The sequence below is a fragment of the Cyclopterus lumpus genome, chromosome 11 (assembly GCF_009769545.1).
Source record: "Cyclopterus lumpus isolate fCycLum1 chromosome 11, fCycLum1.pri, whole genome shotgun sequence".
Taxonomy (NCBI): domain Eukaryota; kingdom Metazoa; phylum Chordata; class Actinopteri; order Perciformes; family Cyclopteridae; genus Cyclopterus; species Cyclopterus lumpus.
Window position 1 is genome coordinate 18097630 of NC_046976.1, and position 16290 is coordinate 18113919.

General features: G+C 46.3%; 1 protein-coding gene across 1 annotated transcript in view; it reads left to right on the plus strand.

Moving 5' to 3' along the window:
* irx1b (iroquois homeobox 1b) overlaps positions 1-2703 on the plus strand; it is a 3647-nt gene extending 944 nt beyond the window's left edge. The window contains 8 exon segments of the mRNA XM_034545458.1: positions 264-506; positions 895-1134; positions 1165-1471; positions 1474-1741; positions 1957-1985; positions 1988-2018; positions 2653-2659; positions 2662-2703. Coding sequence (XP_034401349.1) covers positions 264-506; positions 895-1134; positions 1165-1471; positions 1474-1741; positions 1957-1985; positions 1988-2018; positions 2653-2659; positions 2662-2703 — 1167 coding nt within the window.
* Positions 2704-16290: the final 13587 nt, after the last annotated feature.

Genomic DNA, 16290 nt, shown 5'->3' on the forward strand with positions numbered 1-16290 from the left:
TATATACATATATATATATATATATATATATATATATATATATATATATATATATATAATTCCTGATGTCCTGCGTATGTTGGTGTCACACTGACAGGATGTTTGAACTTTTCCCAAAACTTTTTTGCTGCACAAATAATAATTCCAATGTTGTTTTATAACCTCTGAACTTGGTGAGGACATTATTTTCAAGACGAGACCCAGTCGCTCAACAAGTTGTCGTCCGTCCGTCCCCCCCACCCCCCCCACCCATAACATTTCAGGGCTCCCAGTATGAGCTGAAGGACAGCCCGGGGTCCCACCCGGCCTCTCTGCCGGTCCACGCCGCACAAGGCTTCTACCCATACGGCCAGTACCCGTACGGGGACCCGTCGAGGGCCAAGACGGCCACCCGGGAGACCACCAGCACCCTGAAGGCCTGGCTGCAGGAGCACCAGAAGAACCCCTACCCCACCAAAGGAGAGAAGATCATGCTCGCCATCATCACCCGGATGACACTCACACAGGTGGGCAGTGCTTCAGTGGATTACGACAAACACACGTGCTTGTGTTCCAAAAAAAAGAAAGAAGTATACCTATCGCTTCTGTATAGGAGGCATTAGATGCATTATTAATATGAGAATCCAGCTGTGTGACTGACAGATAGCCCACTTAAATAAAGTCACACTTCCTCCCCGAGGAAGACAACACTCCAGATATTTCTGATTTCAAAGCTCCTTAAATGATAACGAAGAATTATGAGGAATAATAACGAGTTTTAAAAAAACAACATATTTAATCATTTCATATTTCTAGTCCGCGGCCCCGTGTTTTCCGTGATGATTTTATTCTGATTTATAATGCGTGAAATACAAAAATAAAATAATTAAATGGTCCCCCCCCCCCCCCCCCAAGGTGTCGACGTGGTTCGCGAACGCACGCAGACGCCTGAAGAAGGAGAACAAGGTCACCTGGGGCCGCAGCGCCGAGGACCGGGACGGCCGCATCTTCAGCAGCGACAACGAGGACGAGATCGGCAAGAACGGCAGCGACGACGAGGACGAAGAGGAGGAGATCGATTTGGAAACGGTCGACATCGAGAGGCCCGAGGAGCAAGGAGCCGGGGAGCAGGGCTCCGGGAAGGGAGAGGGAGAGGTTGAAGGAGAGGGCGAGGCCGAGGGAGAGGGAGAGGGAGAGGGGGAGGCAGGCCTGGCCGACCGAGAGCAGGCCTCGGAGCCGAAGAGCTCCGAGAGCAGCAGGACGCTTTCCGTGGAGGGCCTGCGAGGAGTGGAGGCGGCTATTGCCCTCAACAGATCGCCGGTTGTCAAACTCGCAGTGGATCATTCTCCCAGCAGACAGGAGTGCCAGAGACCACCGCAGAGCAAACCTAAAATCTGGTCCCTGGCCGAGACCGCCACGGCCCCGACAGCTCCTCACAGACCTTCCGCCGCGGCCCACGCGCACCACCCGGCTTTGGCCTCCGCCGGCCACCCGGCTTGCTCCCGGGTCACGGGATTTACACGTGCCAGATTGGCAAACTGCACAACTGGGCCAACGCGGCTTTTCTGAACGCCAACTCTCTTTTGAACATGCGGTCGCTCCTCGGAGGGGCGCCGGCCGGACACCTGCCTCTCCACGGCGCGGTGCCGGTTGCGCGTCACGACGCACGGCAGGCGGCGGCGGCGGCGGCGGGGCCCTGAACTTCGGGGACGGAGGAGGACAGCGACGTGGAGTCGTCGGGGAGCTTCAGTCCAAAAAGGAGATGGTACGGACTGTAATTAGACCCGTTGAGCCACGTGTACATTAATATGTTTACCGGATGAGCTCCAGTACTTTTACCGCATATGCGTCATCAAGAACTGATGCCGACAAACAATATTATCTAAACGAGAGTGGCAATTTACAATTCTGGACATAATTCTAACTAATAAAGTCTTACTTATACTTTGTATTTATAATGTTTTTCTTTCATTTTACAGACGAGGAGAGCGACCACAGGCCCGATTCCCGGAGTCCCCATTCCAGCTGATCACTGACAGGTATATAGAAATCAATTTGGCATATTGGGCGACATCGTCCACCTCCATTTCTCCCTCCACGTGTCCTCTGCTAAATGAACCTTTAAAGCAGAGGTAAACACTGTTACACCTGACTGCTGCAGAAGGCAGACCTGCAGCACATAATCATGTGATTGAGTCCCCCACTTTAACGCCTCGTCAGGCACCAGTAATATATATCCTGCCCCCGCCCCCCCCGCCCCACACACACACACCCCACACCCTAAATTATCATTTAAATAATCTGCCACCATTTATTCACGCCCCCTCAGTGAATACAGCTAATGTATGTCAAAGAAGAACGCTGATAGCAACATCAGGGATGTAGTGGAGGGTGAAAAGACATAAAGGCAATTTAGTGTTTTCATTCATTTGCATAAATAGAGTTTAACATTGTTTTAAGATAACATAAAAATTTTTTTTTAAAAGTGGAACTCATAGTATTACAACTGGTGTATTATTTGAAGTATTTATGATACAGTATATATATATATATATATATATATATATATATATATGTGTGTGTGTGTGTCCTGTTTCACTAATATTTGTGATTCATCCAGTTGCTTCACCTCTGAACTCTGCGCTCTCTTTTTGTCCCCTTCCCTCTCTCCAGACCTCACCCACGGGGACGGCACCACAGCGAGTCGTGACGACGACGTTATGAGAAGACAAAGAGAAAAGAAAGGAATAATTTATTTAACGGAGGGACAGTTTAACGAAGGCTATATATTTTTTGTTTTTGTTTTTTCCGACAGTGCTACCTGTCGTAGTGTTATAACCGTTTAGCTCCTACGCGCTAAAAAAGATGGTTGTTTTTGTCACAGATTTGCTTGTATCTCTCTTTCATGTCCTCTGTTTCTTCTTCGACCCTCTTCTGTTGTGAATGGAAACCTTTAACAAAAAAAAAAAAATTGTAAATACAGGATATGAATTTGTCTTTAAAGAATATATTTTTTTGGGAACTAAATAAATGTCCATTATAGTCATTTATTATTGGAGTTTTCTTCCCTGATTAGAAATTGTTCAACGTCTAAAAAAAAAAACGTCGAGAGAATCGAGGCGGACGTAGAGCTCTTAAAACCAGTGGCCCAAATGTTTATGTAACTTTTTTTTAAGGCCGATTGAGATCTTTAAAATGTTAATTCACAGTATATTCATTTATCTGACATATATCAGTTTTAATGTGCACATTAGAATTTTTGTAATTCCTCTATAAGACGTTAATTCACAGAGGAGTTGTTACTTATCCCGCGTATACAATAACACACACATAAAATATGACCCCACCTGTTTAATGACGATCACAGTGTGACCATGCACCTCTTAATTGACCCCTTCGTCACCGCGTGTGTTTCACACTCTGCTCGCCAACCTGAAACCGTGCAGAGTCAGGCCCCCACAAAAAAAAAAAAAAAGTCTCTCCCCTTATTGAAATGTGCACTCCGGCCAAAAAAAAAAAAAAAACCCCGCAGAATTATGCCAGCGCCTTTGGAAGCCACTGCAAACGCTGCGGAAATTGAAAAATTGAAGATTTCCAAGACCTTATGAACCTGGCGCCTGTGCTTTTTTTTCCAGCCCAGACCTCCTTGCCTTTAATGTTGGATTATACCCCCTCAGTGCCACCACTGGCCGCCTCTTGAAATATGGATCAGACGGCACGGAAAGGCCAGCAGCCAGTATGGGGGCGGCAGCTCCGGGGGGGGGGGGGGGGGGGGGGGGGGGGGGGGGGGGGGGGGGGGGGGGGTGGAGGGAGGTGAGGGAGGTGGGTTTGTCACTCTGAGCCATCCTTGACGTTCACAGGCCCAGAGACATCAGGGTAAAGGGACAGAGAGAGGACGGTGGGGGGTCTCAGGGCTGTTAATAGTGAGTGTTTTCTAAAAAGCGGTGGTCCTACACACACACACACACACACACACATGCTTGGATTAGCAGCAGGTCATGCGTGGCACATGATTTGAAGTCCGCTGGTCTCTCGAGGGCCTCCCCCCCCCCCCACCCCGCACAGCCTCAGGTTCAGGTGGGCGCACACCTATATTCTAGATTTAATTGCATATTTTAAAGTCGCTATATGCGGAAAAAGGCTTTGAATAAAAGTTGCATATGAAGCGACTGCTTTATAGGTTTGAAAGTCAACTCGATGTGGATTGGCTGTTGGCCTCTTATAGAAGTCACGTGATGCAGATGTTCAGTATTTAGTGGACAGGGGTTCGATTTAGGTTGGGGAGGGTTATACGTGTAAGTTCACATATATTATATATATATTATATATATATATATATATATATATATATATATGGCAATGTGTTCCTCACGGGCGCTTGCTTTATTATAATATGCATGAATATATTGCAGACTTGTTGGGGACAGATGGACAGTGGAATGGTGATTATGTGCAGGCAGCTGACATCTTCAGGGTTCACGGGCCCCTGCAGATTAACTCAATGCTGCCACCTCACTCTCAGGAAGAGTAAAGCAGGATTTCTACCTCCACGGAGCACAACGTCGTGACTGTGTGTGTGTGTGTGTGTGTGTGTGTGTGTGTGTGTGTGTGTGTGCGCCCACGACGGCTTCCTTGCGAGGCAGCGTGTCCAAAACATTGCGACACAGTCGTGGCCGACGACAACCCAACAACGACGCTGCTACATTGGCACGACGTGGCTGAGTTCTCAAAATGTCGTGATATTAATTGAACGTACGCCTTTTTAAAATCACGATTGGATTATTTGAAAAATGCTTTTGAAAAACGGGTCCTTCTGAAACGTCGACCTATTGGAGATGTTACAGCGTTTGGTTTTCAAGGGCCCGAAACAACAGATTAAATCCACTCTTCTATTTCCACTATTACAAAGAAATTTGACGCATGTGACGCAGACTATACTTCTCTTTTGATGCTGACTCTATTATACATGTAGTTTAGTTTTATTAGCAAACTATAGCTCCTCTTATAACTCTAAAGCTAGAGTCAAAATAACTCTAAAATGTGGTACATCCCCATCATTTTGGCCCGGGTGAAACCAAAAGGAATATAAAGCTTTTGGAGTTCTGCATGGGGAAAATAGCGACGCCGTCTGATACCGACACACTTGAACTGACTCTAAAGTAAACACACCTCCATCATTATTGGATGCTCAAAGCGACTGCCGTATAGTTTAAAGAGCCGGGAAGTCCACACAGGGCCAGTAGGGTGTGGGGGGGGGGCGGGGTCAAACAAACACAGGACTCTCATCCAGGAGACCGCTGTTCCCATCGTGTGAGAAACTGAAAAGTAAAATCTTTGAAGGTTTCTTTTGTCACATCAGAGACTCTTTTTTTCCCCCCCAAAACCCCAACTTTTTAACGCCTGAATCGAACTTCCTGCGAAGACAGAAGTTCACTTTGAAAAAGACACTTTTAACGAGTGGAAAGTGAACGCCGTCCCTAGAGGGTTACGTAGCGTCACAGTTTGAAGTTTAGGGCCCACCGGCCGAGTGTCTGTAGCCTTGTTTTCTTTTTTTTTACGAGTTGGGAGGGAGAATATGTTGCTTTCTGGCTGTAGCTTCATATTTACTCTCAAATGAGCGTATATATATATACATATATATATATATATCTTTTTAAAAAAGCATGCGTGTACGAGGTGTGGAGAAATAATAGTCTTGACATGTGTTAGGTTTTTTTTTACGGAAAAAGTCTGTTTTTCTTAATTCATCCATCCTTTTTCGCAGAAAGAGAAAAACAAGAAATGGAAAGAGCTAACTGGAGTCTAAAGAGCACAAATGAGAGAGAGAAAAATAGAGAGAGAGAGAGAGAGAGAGAGAGAGAGAGAGAGATGATGCAGTGAGAGCTGTCATTGATGTGAGAACAGCATGGAGGGAAGCCAGACACTTGAGGCCATTTTCACTTCCTCTGCCAGCTCTGACAGACTGCCATCAGCACCGCGGAGGAGAATATCAGCCCCTCTCTCTCTCTCTCTCTCTCTCTCTCTCTCTTATAACACACTTCACTTTTTTTTCTCCACACTTCATCCCAGCCAGATCACCGATACTTGTTCTTCCAAGTACCCCGAACAATATGTTATTCTTTCAAAACTTGGATATCAGTGAGCTTAGCATGATGGGCGCCGAAAATGACATCAAATGGAACCGTTTAATCAGTTTTACACAGCGTGTCCAAAACATGTTTTTATTTATTTATTAATTTATTTTATGAAAGGATGCGGTGGGTGAAAAAAAGTGAGCAGATCCCCCCCCCCAAAAAAATAAAAAAATAGTAGCGCTTTCTGGCGGGTGCCGGCCTGGAAACTTCTTCAGAGTTTTTCAAAGTTTATGCTTCATGTCGGTTGTTTGTCACCCAAGCTGCCTCCTCTCCTCCCCCCAAAAACTTTTCTCAATAATAGAACTGGTACACACTGTAAAAAAAAAAAAAAAAAAACACTTTTATTGTCCTATCGGCCCCTCAAACTCTCACTGTGAATGGAGGCTTCATTGGCGCTTTGGTATTCTGATATAGGCCCTTTGGTGAGTTCTAATCCCTATTAAAGAGGTAGATTATGGAAGGGATTTGTCTTTGATTTGCCTGTCCCACTGCTCTTTTCTGTCAGCCACTCTCTCCCTCTCTCTCTCTCTATACACTCTTCCCTCGTTCTTTTTCTCTCCGCTCCCTCTGTCCGTCTTGATGGGATGGTCCGGGGGATCGAACAATGATTGCCTCCATGTGTCATCCCCCTCACACTCCCACCCCTCAGCCACCCTCCTGTGATTAAGGCCACATGTGTGAGGGCCCACCGGTCGACCTGAATGGATTTGTTAAAGGGCCCCCCAGTGGATGAGAGAGGGGCCCGGGCCCCGTAGCCTGGCCCTCGTGTGCACATCTATCCCCTTTCGAGGCACTCTGCATGGGGGTGAGCTCCCTGCCAGTCCTCCCCTCCCACCACAGTGGTTGCCCCCCCCCCCCCTGCTCTTCTCCGCTCCTCCGCCATGCAGAGATAATCAGGCTTATGTAAAGACGACGTGCTCTTTTGACAGTCATCAGCTCATCAGTGATCCAATCAAGCCCCAAATCCGCCATTGTTCGCCCCCTCAAAGTGTCTCAAATCCGCTTGTGCAGGAGAAGAGGGGCTGCGCTCTTTATCCTGCCAATCACTCCTGACATTCCTGCCCCCGTTGCCATGGCCCGGGGGGTCAGAGGTTGGGAAAACAGAGAGCATGAGCTGACTCGGGGAGAATGGCGCGTCGCTAAAGGAGGGACTCGCCGCGCGACGGCCTCATTGGTCGGCCAACGCAGGGGGTAAATGTAGACAAGTTAGGGCTGTATAGCCCCCACTGAGAAGGCCAGTCGGACAGAAAGAAACGTGGGCACGGGGAGGAGGGAGAGAGAGAGAGAAAGGGCGGAGAAAGAGAAAGAGGGGCGAGAGAGGTGTGTGTGTGTGTGTGTGTGTGTGTGTGGAGAAAGGAGGAAAAAAGAGAGTGAGGGAGGGACAGTGTTTGATAGCCATATAGGCTTTGCGGAGCTTGACCCTCGAGGGGGGGGGGGGGGGGGGGGGGGTGCTCGCAGAAGAAAAGGCCCGACCCACAGTTAAAGAAATAATGAACAAGCCAGTTCATATTTCGGGAATTTCTAATGGGAATTTTCCCTGCACTTTAAAACGTAGAAATTAAAATGTAGAAACACGTCAATATTAATATTTTTTTACCCCGCTGGAGCCGAAGCACAAAAAACTGCAAACAACGTAAATAAAAAAAAAAAAAAGAAAAAAAAAAGGGACGTTTGATCCGTGTGTGCATGCGCGCTATAGTCGCGAGAGTTTTAATTTTGGAAATGGAAACGCATACCTCCCCGACGCAAATGAAGCTAATACATGTCATCGCGGGATAAACGGGGCACCGGGGTTAAATCTGTTGTAATGTCGTCAAAAGAATAATTTTCCGTACCCCAATGTATACGTAAGTGAGCAAATGTTTAGCCTGGACGAGATATCATAGGGAATTTACGCCATTCACTGTCTCTCCATAGGGGATTAGTGGAATTAAGCGTTTTGCACAAAAGCAAAGTATCAAAACTCATGAGTAATTCAACAAGCTCCACAATTTCCAAGAGTTTACCCGAGCGCTGCTTCTTAGCCTGCGTTTATTGTGGCGTCTGCAGCTGCGGGGGAATCGCATAGACAGCAAACATCGTCCTTAAAAAAAAAAAGGAGACACATTTAATATACAGGGGGAGAAAAATACACACAACAAAATGCCATGAAAGGGGTGTGAGTGATAAGTCTCCTCTCTTGTTGCCTGGCCCCCATTCATGGCAATAATCTGAGGGAAGAAGCAGATTAGGACAGAGGGAGGACCCTTCGCATCGCTGGCTCCTTTCAGCCATTTTGAAACAATGTTTATCCAACCGGTTTGTTATAGCGCATGCAACTTAGCTTATAGCGAGAGTCCTGAGGGGAAGGGGGGAGGGGGGGGGGGGGGGGGGTGAGGGGGGGCGAGGACTCGCTGCGTCTTTGTTCCGGCGTCCATTGAGACACGCTGGCGGTATTAGAGCGGGGCGGAGAAAGCTCGCACAAAAAGTCATTCGCATGCGATCTGCAGCGATTTTCGTGTGTCGTTTGTTAATAAAATACAAAATAAATACCTGGGGAAATGTCACGTGGGATGTGCTCGTCCTCGTGGGTTCAGGTGCGGCTCGACGTTGACGCCAGAGGAAGAGGATCGGCCATCGGCTTGACTTCATTTAGGGACGTGAAAATCAACTCTCTGTGGCATTTTCTGCAGGAAATCTCCGTCTCCATCGATGCTTTTTCTTTATTATTTGCCTTTTTTCTTTAAAAAAGAAATGTGTGTTAGTAACTTTACAGTGGCCATCATTTACATTTTCTTTACTCGTCATGTATCAAATGACAATGTGAAAGCAATGTGACAAATGTGAAAGCAATGTGACAAATGTGAAAGGGGTCGCTCGTGGTGAAAGTCATCGCTTTAATCTGCAGCTATCGGCTGAACAGAGTTTCCGCTTGTTGTTAAAATGTCGCTCCACAACGTAACTGTTTTAATAAACGACTTTTACGCAAACTAGTTCACCATTTCAACTGATTAAGGTCACGATATGCCAGCGTGGTGTTCTCAGCTTGTTTCTGCTGCCCCCGAGTGGCCGCAAATATATCAGTTATCGCACGAGACGACGAGAGTCAGAAGAAGTCCACTGACTCCAGGAAGCTGTTGAAATGAATTGATTTTTATTGAATTGAATCAGGCGCATCGCTGGCGATCATAAACTATGTACGGAAATTAACGTTAGCGGCTAACTAGCAAAGGTTAGCATGCTAGCACGCTGTGTACTAACAGGTGAACATGGAAACATTTCACCTGCTATTTTCTTCGCTTAATTAAATTAACCGACGAAATAGATCACGTGTCCGTCACTGAGCTCCTTGCATGGCTGGAGGCTCGTACAATGTACGTCTAAATGATCATAATAACCAGTATAAATTCGAAAATGAATGTTATCAGAAAATAACGGCTTATTACTATTTTAGGGAAAGTTGCAGTTCATTTGCATATTGCGTCAATTATAAATAGAGAGGAAATGTGTGTCTGCGTCTGTCTCATTCACAATGACTGACAGAGCCCCCCCCCCCCTCTGATAGTGTGTGATGCATTAAATTAGGACCCATGGAAAACATTTGATCTATCTATTCTATTTTATCTATTAAACCTTTGGAGGCTTTTGACTCGGGGTGCCCCAGGCCCCTCAACACATTGGTATTTAAAAAAATTACTGGAAAAAAAAAAACAGAAAACAATGATATGAGGATATTAGGATCACATTGATTGACAGAGTCATGAAGAATTTAAATGTTAGAATAAAGGGCCTGTGAGATATGACACAAAAAAAATTGTACATCTGGGGTTTGGGGGGTTAAAACAAGTAAAAACAAATCAACCACTAAATATTTCCAATACGAACATCTTTTTTTTTTAATGCTGCACTAAAAACATGAAAATAACCGGTTGATTAATTGCAGAAAGTTCTCCATATGAATTGATTTTCTATATTAGAAACGGTTAGAAATTATCTCCCCGTACCAGATGAAAAATAATAACATTATTTTTCTCGCACTGAGATATAACGATGAATATACGCATCACGAGATGAGAGGTGTACAGTAACCCAGAGCGCGCCGCTGTCTTTCACTCAGTTGATAATGACAGATGACTCATGGGTCACATATCTTCACAGTGTAATTACACATGAGTCTGCAAGCGCACACACACACACACACACACACACACACACACAGACACGCTATCATTCTACGCACACAGTTTCAGAGTAATGTGAGTCCTCATTCATCTGCCCAAGTCGTTTAGGGTAATAGAGCTTAATGGAGTATATTAACCCTGTCCAGCTTGCGCACCCCCCCACCCTCCCACCCACACACGCACACACACACACACACACACTCACATGTGTGTGCGCATCTGTGTGTGTGTGTGTGTGTGTGTGTGTGTGTTCATGCACGTGCACAGGGAAAAGGAGAAACCTGCCAACTGTTTATCTGTGAGGGACAGGGGGGGGGGGGCAGAGATCTGGTTTCCCACTGTCACAGATGCTTACACCGCCTCTCCATTAGTGATGTGATTGGAGTGGACATAGAAAACCAGCAGCTTCGTTTCCCACAGGGGCAATCTGAGGAAATTATTGCCCCCCCCGCTCCTCTCCGGGGAACGCCGGGCGCTCCGGCGAGGAGCACTTAGTCGACTGCTATCACGACTCTGGAGTTTTTTTTTTTCCAGCGTTTGCCGCGTGGATTAACACTTTCTGTGAAATAAAGCGTGTGATGATATGTGATCAGTCACGGCACACAGCGAGAGGCACGGGTGGGGTGGGGGTGGGGGGGTGGGGGGGAGATCTCTATAGATGTGGAATCAGGAGATCAGAAAGATGATCACTGGAGGATGAAGATTGATACAATAAGGGGGAGATCTTCAGGCTGTTTGTGGTGGTGGGGTGGATGCTGCACGGTGGCCACCAGTCCTGTGAGGTCCCCTCACAGATGTAACATGACAGTCACACTCGAGCGTCTGCATGGGAGACGAGCAGCCCCCCCCCCCCCCCCCCCCATCCCCCGCCGTACCGTCTTCGGGTCGACCTTTTTTGACCCCGGTCGATGACATCTGCAAGTCGAGGCCCTCAGGCGAACACCAGCACCCGACGAGGATGCAGTTCCCTGAACCACCAGAGGATGGCAGCTGAGGTCTAAGCAGCGGTGCTGAGGTGGTCGTGTGAAACACTGTTCATGGTCGATGTGAAGGGGTGAGGGTTGGGGGTGGGGGGGGGGGGGGGGGGGGGGGGGGGGGCCCTGGTGGAATGATCTGAGATCAGTTTTCAAGGATTTTTTTTGTTGTTGAAATATTCACTTTGTAGCGTTAACTCGTTGAAATTCTTTGATGAGGAAATAAAAAATACTTCTTGGTTATCTTTTGGTCTTGTTAAGCAAAGGCACTCAAATATGTAAGTATGACTCATTCTGTATGTTCTTTTTGGGCCCTTTTCAAAAGCAATACCCAAAGTGTCGAAATAAGTTAAGCCTTCAGAATTGTACCTCAGTAAAAGTACATAAACATACATTTAGAGTACCATAATTGTCATAAAAATAAACAACACATTTGGTCTGAGTCTCCCAGCTGTAAAACATGGTTAGATACAATGCAAATTAATACGCCCTCTACCTGTGATTGGTTCCCCTCATTAAAACCCAAATAAGTCCAAACCATCTTTTGTTAAAGCTAATTGAGCCCAACATCATTAATGTCACTAAATATTGAACAATGTGTCCGTGAAGGACATTTTAGACCAAATAGAACACAAAATCAGAAATATTAACAATTCTTCACGGTTAATTTGTAAATTTTGTCACCCTCTTTAAATGTGCCTGCCTCGTTTAGGAGGGATTACCACCGTAACACCCTTTGACATGTTGGGTTTTAATAATAATATGAATTACACAAAGGTTGCAACGATTTTTCCAGATCTGGAAAAGTATGTCTTTAATTTTTACAACCATTTTTTACCCTCTTTTTTTTTAACGTCCAGTCAAAATACCATAGACTAATTAAAGCTACAATCAATAGTTTATGTATCAAATGACAATGGAGAAAACAATGGGAAAATTGCCGCTTGCAGGAATGAAACGTTAGAGAACTATAATTCACAGAGCTTCATCGTGAGTTTCAGCTTTCATAACTCGCCGTTACCGACTGGTGAACAGACTGGAACATTTTGGAGGGCAAACAGCCAGATACATTCTTCAGGAGTTGGTTGAAAACAAATTAAAAAAGACTAAAAATCAAACTTATATCCGCCACGTGGCCATAAAACTCAACATATCAATGATGACGTTGCGTAATGTTTGCTCAGAACGCTTTTTAAAAGGTGACGATATGTCAACGTTTTGAGTTTGTAACGTGTTTACGCCGCCCCCTAGTGGCCTGGTTATTGCGGGTTTTAAAAGGGGAAAACCAAAATGACCCTGCAATTCTGATCCTTTATTTATTTTTTTTATTCATAGGAAGCCAAACAATAAAGATACAAACAACCAGTCAGATAATAGCTTATAGCTGAGTTCCGTGGAGCAGAGAAGAAGCGTAGTCGCACTGAAAATCAAGGCAGACCAAGAGAATAAGGAGGCAGATGAACAGATATCAGTTATCGGGCAGAAGATAGGTTAGAAGTGTTTGTCGAAGGCTCTATCGGTCCCCGTGGACCGGGGCTTGAAGAGCTGAATAATGCATGTCCGCTCCCGGAGTAATGAAGTGGAAGTAACAGGGAGGAATCCGGCTGGCCTCCCAGGGCTCAACACAAACTGTACACACTCTTAAGAGCTGCCTGTAGCCTAAACCTTTCTCCTCCTCTGCCTCCCGTCTGCCTCCGTCCAACGCACGTGCACACGCACACGTGCACGCGCGCTGCACAGCGGCTAAGAGGGTTAGCTTGTCTCTGTTCCCGTATTCCCTACATCATTGATGAGGAAGACCGGGACATTTATAGTGTCCCATTCAGCTGCTCCGGATCCTCCGGCTGAAGGCTCGCCTCAGAGAGGAGCCGAGGACGCCGGTCGGGACGGCGTGGGGCCTCGCCGCTCGCCGCTCGCCGCTCGCCGCTCGCCGCTCGGCGGCCTTGTTCGTGGATCGGATGGGAGTTGGAGCTCCAGGAGGAGGTGGAGATCTCTTCCTCGGTGCTCCGCCGGGACCACGATGCTGGAAACCCTGCAGACCGACTGGGCCCACTGGAGGTGACGGGAACACCAGAACCAGGGTGGACTGTCAGACCCTGCTGGAGTTAAATTAGAGGTTTTTCTAGAGGTGCTCAGAGACAACACCACCATTTGGCCACAGGGGGCGCCAAACTCAACACAAAGAGAAGTTCCTCGTAGTAGCTTTAAGATAGCTGTTAGTAAATAAAGTTTCAGAAGGAAGATACCATAACTACTTAGTACTTTTAATGATTTTTTTTGTGTGTGTGGGGGGGGGGGGGGTAAGATGAGAAGATTGATGCCACTTATTTGTCCGGTAATATCATATTCACGTCATTTCACTAAAACCATAATTACCAGCAGCCAAGTGTATGTGTATATATATATATATGATTTTTTATATAAGGAAATTCTGATATATTCCACATGGGGTTCTCAAAATGTCTGCGAAGCTAACGATCGCTGGCAGCGTCATCTAAATAATAACCGATATTGACAGCTCATTTAAAGGGACATACACACAGTTTTGTTTTGTTTCAATCGATAACCCACTGCTGTTCCCTCACTTTCTAACCTGCACGGTGAGCTAAGCTAACCGGCTGCTAACGGTTTACGTGTCTAGGCCCGAGCACATTTTTTTCCCCCAACCTCTAAATTCCTCTGTAACCAGTCGGCGACACATAAAACCGCTCCCTCTCAACTCCTCGCCTCAAACAAACAAACAAAAAGTCATGTTTTCTCCCTCCGGTTGCTAGAAGCGTTCTCCACTTCAACCGCGAGCGCCGCCCCGTACCGAGATACGTTTCAAGGTGAAACGAAAGGCTCAAAAAGCATCTACATGTTAAACAGCGATTAAAATTGCATAGATTTCCGACTTTAAAAAGGTGGAAAATATTCAAATGCGGCGCAGGGTGATTGAAAGAAGTTGTGATTGGAGTTGTTTGGCTCCCTCTCCCAAACACTTCGTGCAGCACCCGTCCCTCCTCCTCCTCTCACATTAACATGCTTCTATCATTAACCCCCGTGCCCCACCTACCCGCATAAAAGCCGGAGCCTGACGCAGGAAAGAGAATAAGAATGTGTTCCCCCCTTTTTTTTTTTATCCTTTTTGTTTTTTTCTTCTTCTTCTTTTCTTGAGGAGCATCTCGAATGAATGATTGATGTGCAAGGGGGGGGGGGGGGGGGGGGGGGGGGCAAGATCAGAAAGATATAATCACGGTCTAACGAACGCGGAGCCTTAAGAAAATATACTGGAGGAATGTCATAAATTTATAAACGTAGCCATATTAATATATAAGTAGCGCATTGAATATTCAAATGGCGGGGGGGGAAATAACATAATATAAGCCCCCCCACACACACACACACACACACACACACACACACTTCTCCGAATGCAATGCACGCACCCGGGTAAGAAGGTAACAACAGCTGGGAAGTTAAACCCTTATCGGCCAACCATCACAAGTCCATTTTTCCCCCCACTGTGAACCATAAAAACAGCATTAAAACGTGCACATGTTTCCATTCTGCGTGAGTGACGTGTGTGTGGTGTGTGTGTTTTTTGGGGGGGGGGGGAAAGGGGAGGGGGGGGGGGGGGGGGGGTTGTCGTTGGGAGATAACTTCATTTCCAATCTTTGAGCACAGATGAGGGAGCGACGGGTTGGCCCGTGTTCGCTATATGAGCACCTTTCACGGGACAAATGGAATGTCAATCAAGCGGCCGGGACACAGACGGCCTTCTCCCCAGTGGGCGCCCCGCCGATGCTTTCTGGTGATGCAGCTCTGTTGTTTCCAGCGCTACTCTGGGTGCACTGGGAATATTGTGTCCTTTTACCCCTCCGCATCCCCCCCCCCCCTCTCTCTTTCCACATTCATTTTCTTCTTCTTCTAGTTGTTGTTGTTGGGTTTTTACGCACGTAAAGTTCTTTTTTTCCCTTTCTGTCCTCATTTTTCTTCTTTCTACCCAGAACTTTTCCCCATTTTGACTCAGTTCAGCCATCTGAATGGACTTTACAAATAGGATGTGCTCGGGGACACGATGGGAGGATTCTTATATTTCATTTTTGTAGAAAAGAAAGCATTAACATTATCAACGTTTGCTTGGGAACCTCCCCTTGACCTAGAAAAAAACACACACATAATACTCCCCCCTCCCCCCCCCCCCCCCCCCCCCCCCTCCACCCCCCACACCCCAAAGGTCTTAAAATAATATATTTATGGCAAACATCAGAAAGAGCTGCCGAGTGAACCTGTAAAAAGCACCAGGTCTTTCCCAACCAGGAGGACACGTGATGCCGACCGGATATTAACATAATGACATATGTCCAACTAACGATTAGTCCAACAAACGTGTTGATATGCAGACGTTATCAGTAAAATATTCATTTGTTTTCGTTTAATGAATAAAGCGTTATTTCCTTCTTTTTTTTGCCGTTGTGATGATGATCAGAGCTCTTGGTTCAAATGTAACTTCAATTTTTGTCTTAAATCTATTTTACCCTAAATGGGGATCATATAGTTCTTGAAATTAGTCCAGTATTTAGGGATTTCGCTGCACGCGGCTCGGGGGAAAACTTAATTTACGCGCACTAAAAGTGCTCGTTTTTTTGGTGCCACCGACAGGCTCGGTTTGTTATTATTAAGTGTGTGACAACATCACGGGAAGTAAGATGGGGAAATAAAATGTATTTCTTCTCACAGGCAGCTCGGTGAGTTTCCTTCTTTGCGAGAATGTGCGACGTGTCTCATTTGACAACTTGGAGGTGGTCGTCTGCGTACGTCGCCGCTTGTTTTTTTGGAGTTTGAAAGGAATGTGTTTTGTGACGCCTTTCAGCCCATTGGTGGCCCGAAGGGGGAGGGGGGGAGGGGGGGGGGGGGGTAGCCAATTGTGGGTTGTAGTCATTCAACCACACAGCGACGAGGAGTTGTCCCGAGCGGTTGAATTACAGAGCGTTTACAGTTCAGCAGCAGCAACACAAACAAAAGAAGAACATTCGTCACTTAGTCACAAAAAACATGAGA